Source organism: Acyrthosiphon pisum, chromosome A1 (genome assembly GCF_005508785.2).
Source record: "Acyrthosiphon pisum isolate AL4f chromosome A1, pea_aphid_22Mar2018_4r6ur, whole genome shotgun sequence".
NCBI lineage: Eukaryota > Metazoa > Arthropoda > Insecta > Hemiptera > Aphididae > Acyrthosiphon > Acyrthosiphon pisum.
Genome location: NC_042494.1, coordinates 8,411,465 through 8,419,557, shown reverse-complemented (window position 1 = coordinate 8,419,557; position 8,093 = coordinate 8,411,465). Strand labels below are relative to the sequence as shown.

General features: G+C 28.4%; 2 protein-coding genes across 3 annotated transcripts; one reads left to right on the top strand and one right to left on the bottom strand.

Moving 5' to 3' along the window:
* The first annotated feature begins 901 nt into the window (after positions 1-901).
* Positions 902-3,900, top strand: LOC100162522. The gene is made up of 3 exons (XM_001942819.5): positions 902-1,621; positions 1,736-1,950; positions 2,817-3,900. Exons 2-3 carry the CDS (start codon positions 1,738-1,740, stop codon positions 3,204-3,206), a joined length of 603 nt encoding a protein of 200 aa, XP_001942854.1. The 5' UTR covers positions 902-1,621; positions 1,736-1,737; the 3' UTR covers positions 3,207-3,900.
* Positions 3,901-5,301: 1,401 nt separating this feature from the next.
* On the bottom strand, positions 5,302-7,160 carry LOC100166627 (FUN14 domain-containing protein 1-like). 2 transcript variants are annotated; one of them, NM_001162772.2, is given in 3 exon segments: positions 5,302-6,045; positions 6,475-6,670; positions 6,744-7,131. In NM_001162772.2, coding segments are annotated over 3 exon segments (561 nt in total). In that variant the 5' UTR covers positions 6,914-7,131; the 3' UTR covers positions 5,302-5,850.
* Positions 7,161-8,093: the final 933 nt, after the last annotated feature.

Sequence of the window (8,093 nt, the reverse complement as noted above, 5' to 3'; positions counted from 1 at the left end):
AAATATTTAAATGTTGTTCTATTTTTTTTCTTAAAACAAATTATCAACTATTGTAAATTTCGACAGAATGTCAGAATATGTTTATACGTGTTTATAATAATATGATATGATGACTATATTATTATCTAGACTCATATTATCATATCGTTACGAAGTTCACAATTTTTTATGTTTTACACACCATGCGCACAACGCCGCTATACCTATATAGTTTACCGTGCTGATAACGAATTTTTAAAATTTTTTTTATACCTATTGGTAAATTCACGTTTTAATAATGATGGTGCAAAATAAATGATCAATAGTTTTAAGGAAAAGGTCACAAGGTTAAAACAATTTCACTCGCTATTCAAAAATAAATGTAATATGGATATTTATTCAAAAAAACTCAGGATCGGACTCTGCCACAGCTCCAATTCCGCAGACTTGAACATTTTATTTGTTTTATTATGTATTTTTGTACTAACTGTCTTAATTCGTTGTAATACATTGGCTTGAGCCGCTTGAGGTTTCCGAAAAATTAGAAAAATTCGATATAAGCGCGGTAAACGATAGTGTTGAGCGAATTTCGTGTAATAGGTAATATATTATACAGATATAAACGTAAAATCGCAATGTTTGGAAAAGGATATAACTTCCAAAATAATGATTTGCGACTTTTTTTTGCACCATCGTTCTTTACTCGTTGAAATACATGATATTATGTTTAAGCAAAAAAAAAAATTCAAAATACTCTCGTGGTAGATAAACTGCAATGTATTGTTCCAGATAATTATTAAAAAATAACAATACAATGTTATCACTTACATACATAATAATATCCATGATAAAAAAAAATGTTAATAATATATAAACCATGATAATAATATTATGGTCACAGAGTTCTGTGATATGGACAAACGGTACTCAATATACTCATTAGTCATTACTCATTACTCGAGTGTCGAGAACTCGAGAACACCATATGATATAAATTATTGTGGTAGATCGTAGATAGTTTAAATAGTTTAATTACTTGGTTATTGCTTATTAGTGCGCATAAGTACTCTAGTATGAGAGTATGGTTTTTGCAATAATATTGTCTTAACTCTTTACTACAATGAATACACATTGATTAAAATTATAATTCACACCTAATAGTGTCTTGTGCACCACGAAGCATGAACCATGATAAATGATAATGTATTAATGCAGGCAATACAGTGCAATTTGTTCACAGTTTTATGTCTCGATGGTTTGTAGATCGCAGTGCACTTAATATACTGTTATCGGATTTAGGAATTTAATCAAGCATAAGTATTGAATCATTTAATGTCAGAACTATCTTATAATTATTATAAGAAAGTTTAAAAATACTATTAATTTGAGTAAATTCCAACGTCGGAATGTCGTTATTGACTGTTGCGTATAATTCTGAATAATATCATTGTCAAAAGTGCATGTTTTAATAATGTTTAGTGTACTGTGTACAGTATACTGTATACCTACCTCGGTGATAAAAAATCATTTATGAAACTTGTCGCCATTAATCAGACTGTTTAGTAGCGGATGAAAAATTAATTTGATGGTGTTGTGTAGGAAATTATAACTTCTCTTTAGGCATCGTCATTATTCATAACAAGTAAGGAGCAAACCTACCTATTTATTTACTGCATGTGATTACTGTTTGTTTACACACACAAAACCATAACCATTCACTAAAATGATGGTCATAATATTGTTTTCTGTTTTATAGGCATGGCCCCAAACCAGTCCCAGGACATCTACTATGATTATTTGTACACAATAAATCCAATTGCAGAACGCATACGCAAGGATGTTGACGCTACCAAGGATGCATATCAATCTTTATGGCTTGAGCTGACTGTTGACGAACAAAACAAAATACTGGAAGAATCAATTATCAGTCCAGAAACTGTATTGAAATATTCAAAATACAAAAAATCAGATGTAAGTTGTTCTATGATCTTATGATTTTATTGTTTACTTTTCTTATGTGTAAAATTAAATTATCACTTACAATAATAAAAAAACAACTAACTATTAGAAGCCTCTGGGCGATCAATGCTAGGATCATATTCTTTGATGAAGACTCATTTATTCCTCTAAAAATATAGTTGTACAGCAGCATAACATTTTTTTATGGTAGGTAGTAGCAAAATCATGTTTTGTTTTTAAAAACATTTTAACTTTATTTTTATTTATAATACAACTGTTATAGTTCTTTAAGCCTCAATAGAAATATGTATTTAGTTTGTACTATTATAAACAATTGGATATTGTTATATTTATTATAGCAGTAGAATAATTTAATCATAAATTAATGGTTCTTTTTCTACCAGCATAGGCGTGAGCAGACTGGTTTTAAATAGCATGAGATTAATCCGGCCCATTTTCCAATAGTATATTAAAAAATCAGGGCTATTGGTATAAGTTTTCGAAATAGTTCATGCAAATTCATGCTAATTATTGATGTAGAAAAAAATCAAAATTTGAGTTTTATCATTTTTCCCCAAGTTTATGCTATGCTAAATATTTGGAAGAAAATCCCACATTTCAACATTTGGATTATTTAAAAATTGTTTTAATTATAATGTACAACATATATTATAATATATAATTTTATGGAGGTTGAATTTACTGCCGCCTAAAATTCTATATGCTTGAAAAAAATTTCAGTTACAGCATATTATGCTGATTAGGTTAGACAGGTAGACATTGGGGGATACCATGACAAATATTTTCTTGTACTATTATTATATTTTTATTTGTGAAGAAATTTTCTTGTAAGATATCATACGTTTTATTTTTTTCAGAAAACAATTTCTGAAGGTGGATTTTCTTGGTTTACAAGAAGTCAGTTGGATCTATGCAAACATATTGATAGTGTCCGAGAGAACTTCACTGCAAATGAATGTAAAACAACAGTTGTGAAACGAATAGTAACCAAAGAACCGCAAGACAATAAACTCATCAGTAAAATAAAATCTAATGCTCTGTTCAAATCACTAATGCCAACTGAAGACAAAAACAAAGCTGTGAAAAGTGATAGGACAAAGCCTAAATGCCCTCCTCCACCACCACCGCCATCAGAAGTCATAAATCCTAAGCAAACAATTCAAGATTCGAAATATAATATTCTTAATGATGATGAAGATGACGATGATATTCCAAAGACAGGATTTGATTTTTTAGATAATTGGTAACAATTTACTATACTTGTGAACATAATACAAATGAATGAATAATTTCACAATTTACAATTTTATAGCATTTTAAAAATATTTTTAAGATTTGAAATGTTGATATTATATTGGAGTAGCTAGTTACTAGTTGAATTATTTATGTATCTACACGATTCTATACTATAATATTTATTAATTTCAAAATAATTTATTAAATAATATAAGATGATTAAAAAATCGGGATTTAACATTAACAGAGTTAAAATATTATACCTACATCCAATTTTCGATTTATATAGTACTATATTAATATGATTTATTGTTGTTAAATTCCAAAAAATACTCTTCCATGTGCAAACGCTATGTATTAATCATGTACATAATTATTTTAGTTACCTATTTGCTTTTAATTGCATTTCACATAAAACTATTTATTTTAATCCTATAAGCAAGGCGTATTATTACAATATTTAAATATAACAAGCACAATTTACTTACTCATTATTACCCTATGGCCTATATGGTATATAGCTATATGTATTAAAAATTTATTACATTACATATCAACATTAAACATTTCTTTTTGGCCATATAAATATTTGTTACCGTTGTCTATTGATTATTATTAATAATAATGTATACCTATAATATATTATGTAATTTTCCTTTTTTTCAGTTTAGTTTTTTAGTTAAATAAAGAGTCCATAATACCTAACACTGTAATTATTCATTGTAAAGGATTCCCTTGAATCAAAATCAACTTTGTGTCAAAATAAAATATGAAATAAAACTATGTGACATTTTGTAGAAATCTGAAGCGTAGCTTAGTAAATATTTTTGTACATAAATACTGTCGTAGGAAAGGGAATGTTTCAATACCTAAAGAGTGCCAGTGCCAGGATTTTTTCTATTTAGGGCTATAAGGAGTTCAATAAATAAAAAGCCGGGCAAAGCAATAATGAGATTTTAGCCCTGCACAAAAAAAATAAAAATAATGAGCTTATTAAATTTTTTTTTAAACATCACTTATTTTGTTCCTCTTTGGCTAATTTTTTTAGATTAAATACAACAATATAAACAATTTCATAATATTAAGTATAGATCATAGTTGTATCTAAAAATTAAACAGATTACAGGCAAAACGGCACATCAACAATCTGTCAATACATTATGCACTATTGCATAAGCAAATAATAATGCAAGTTTTGATGTTTATGTTACGGGCAATGTGTTCCTGCCCAGGTGATGTGAACCACAATTTTGTTTACTTACCAACTTATATTATTTTTTATTTTCATTATAAATTATAATTTTACCTATTGGCTAGTTAGAATAATTTATAGTATTGTTTTTTTTTTTCTATCTATTTATGATATATTTTTTAAAACAATGACTATTAATTTTCTTATCATATTACAAATGTTTTAAAACAATTGTAATAATACTAATAATTGTTATATAATATTGATAGAATGAAAAAAAAATTAACTAATGTTGTCATTATGTTTATTAATTGTATTCATATATTTTAATATTACGAATATTTTGATGGAAAAATAACATAATGATAATATTAGTTTTTTTTATTGTTTTAAAATATTTGTAATATAAGAAAATTAATACATTGTTAAAAAAAAAAAAAAAAAAACAATACGATAAATTATTATAACTAGCCAATAGGTAATAGTAAAATTACAATTTATAATGAAAATAAAAAATTATATCAGTTGGTTAGTGTAAAGAAAATTGTGGTTCACATGCCCGCATTATATATAAGGAATGCCATTAATTATATTATTATTAATACAAATAGGTTGTAACTTGTAGGTAGTATTATTATTTAAATTAATACTTTAGAGTTATATTTTCAAATTCTTGAGATTTTATGTAATATTTAAGGAGTGTCGTGTTGAGATACAGATTTCTGTACCTGTGTGGCCCTGGGGGTTCTGTAAATGTTACAAATCAATATTTGAACGAGTAGTACTGAGGGTAATAAGACTATAAAAATTGATAGAAAAAATGAAGATTATGGGGCCTTGAATATTTTAGTTATTAATCTATCAATATATATTATAATTTGTAAAAATAATTAAAGTATAATAAACACTAGATCCACAATATAACATACATTTTATATTTCTGTAAACCCATTTTTAAGGACTATTATTCTTAGCATACAATTTTAACTATAGAAAAACGAATTGTTCAAATTTTAAATGGTACTTACTTAATATAGTACAATAAGTACAAACAAATTAAAAAAAAATTATATTTGTAAATACACGAAACAGTTTTTAAGGCAATTTAATTTTATTAAAATAAAATATAAACAAATAAGATATTAAACAGTTAAAACCTAAGCTCATAATTTATTTGATCACATCATTACACAAATGAATGGAACAACTCATTTTGAACTGACTAGTATCAAAGTAATACTTACTAAATATAATATGATGATTATACAATATAATTATAAATTATGTAAATTTAGTAAATAAATGAAAAAACAGACACCTGTTCTCATTATAAACAAATTATTTAAATAAATTAATATGGAACTATTATTAGTAGTGCTTTGCTATATACATCCAAACAATAATATAAAATGAAATGATTTATTTTTAATATGTTCAAGAAAATGTATTGTTCAATGACCGTTTCAGCGAGCTACTATGCCACAAGAAATTCCAAGAAAAAGGCCAATTAAATAAGATGCTAAGAATACATGAATCTCTTCAAAAACAAACTCATCCTCATCACCAGATATACGGTTAAACCAACGTTTAGCTTTGCGTTCTTTCTTCCTTAATAAATCCTCAGCCTTGTCAAGTTTCTTGTCGACAAAGCGCCCCACCTGAAATCGGTCCATAAATCAGGAAATGTCATACAAAAATTAAAAAATAATTAATTGATGGTTTATGTCCAATTAAAAAAGTTCTAATGATTACTATATATTTATTAACTTCTTGTACTTATAGTTGTTATTATTTTATTAAAGTTACAATATTTAAATATAAGCTTGTGATAGTTAAAATGTTGTGTAAAAAATTCTTAAATGCTGCGCATAGAAAATCTGTTTATGAGTAGGCGACACCAAGGAAGAAACCACCCGTAAATCCAGCAGCCATAATGGAGTTGGTCTCTACAATGTTTCTGACCTAAAATACAATTAGTACATAGAAAATATAAAAATCTCGCCATGAATAAAAAAGCACGAGAATCGGGGAATTTATTTGGACATAATACATTTAAAGAACACAATTATATATCGTGTATAAATTACCTTCTTCAATAATCCTTGCTTTTTGTCACTTGTACTCCCTTCGACTTGTTCAGCCACTCTCTCTACACCTCTGGTCAATTTATCCCAATTAATATTTATATAACCGCTCGAATTGGCCAGTTGAAGCGCTAATATACCACTTCCGACAGTGAATGCAGCAGCTTTACCCAATTTCATCATTATAAAGCCAGTTGCCCTGGAAATAATACCGTATGTATAAATACAACGCATTATAGGTGGGTAACCAAATAAAAGTTTGAATTTAGTACCATCCAGACGCCGAACCAAAAATCAATTGTCTGGTTGCAGACTTTTTGCCAACATCTCTGACGATTTTCTCAATCAAAGATTTCGCCTCTTCGGCCGTCTTCTCTAAATCAAAATCATCGGATGTCGACGGGCCGTCATCTCTCTTGCTCACTGCAGCCGATGGTGCCATGTTTATTCAAAACTAAAAACAATGTTATTGGTTTCACGGTAATACAAATACTGATTGTAATAAAAACGATAAATAATCAATAGCTAAAATAAATAGTAATTGCTATTGGCTAAATGACCAAGCGAAAAGTTTCTTTTGTGAAAAATGAAAATCTCAGAACAATAAGACACGAATTAGTTCGTTTTCAATCGGATCTAGGGAAATTCACATCAGCAACTGTGTCTAAATTCTAATATCTAAATAGATATTATTAATATAATTTTTTATTGCAAAACAAAATATATTTCAATTTTTAAGTGTGGCCAACACAACAAAATAAATGGGAAATTGCAATATTTACGCAGTATCGCCATAAAACATATTGTATCACTGAACTTACTTTTGTCGCTAGATGACGCTGCCGTATACGATTTTATGCCGGCGTCCGATAGTTTTAGGGACTGCCGACTAGTGATGGGAATAATATTTTAAATTTATTTAAGCTCTGTCAGCTGTCTTACCACAGACTAAATAAAAAATGAATATATTTTCATTTGATCTGTGGTCTCACGAGAGAACTTGCCAGTTTTTGTCAGTCCTAACCGACTACCTATGTTGAACTTGTTGAATACGATTGCAATAGTCAAGTAGTCAACCATGGGCCTTATTTTAGTTTACGTATTTTGTTAAAATTTAGAAATCTTATTAGTAAATATAAAGGCAATTTTCCTCTCCCTCCCTGAAACATTTCTGACTCCACCACTGGCTAAGGGAGGCAATTCGAGTAGACCATTGACCGTTTGAGAGTTGGTACTCGATTGCCTCCGAAAATATTCGGAGTTCGGGAAATCGAGTGAAAAAAGATTACCTGTTACCCTAGGTATAATTGGGAGGCAATTCTCGAGTCACCGTAAAAATAAACATTTAGGCATTAGATAATAATACATTGATTAGACAAAAAAATTAGTATAGTATAATATATGGTAATAGTCAATAGGTATACGTATAGTGTATACCATTTACATAGAATACAAATATATTAATCAAAATATGGCGGGGGGGGGGCTTAGGGTTTTTATTTTGGTTAATAACTTGTTTTGCCTCCTTATTCTCTCTAAATTTTACACAGTTACGCCACTGCACGTACTGTTCAACTGTTGAGTGTTGCATAGGCGCAACTTGGGGGTGCTAAGCCCCCCAA

What these genes read in the sequence shown, in the direction of transcription:
- LOC100162522 (XM_001942819.5), top strand. Translation starts at nt 1,738, where the DNA reads ATGGCCCCAAACCAGTCCCAGGACATCTACTATGATTATTTGTACACA. An exon ending in CAAAATACAAAAAATCAGAT is followed by an intron (nt 1,951 to 2,816) that starts GTAAGTTGTTCT and finishes TATTTTTTTCAG; the next exon opens with AAAACAATTTCTGAAGGTGG.
- LOC100166627 (XM_016808042.1), bottom strand. Translation starts at nt 6,913, where the DNA reads ATGGCACCATCGGCTGCAGTGAGCAAGAGAGATGACGGCCCGTCGACA. An exon ending in TTTGGTTCGGCGTCTGGATG is followed by an intron (nt 6,671 to 6,743) that starts GTACTAAATTCA and finishes TATTATTTCCAG; the next exon opens with GGCAACTGGCTTTATAATGA. An exon ending in AGCAAGGATTATTGAAGAAG is followed by an intron (nt 6,350 to 6,474) that starts GTAATTTATACA and finishes ATTGTATTTTAG; the next exon opens with GTCAGAAACATTGTAGAGAC.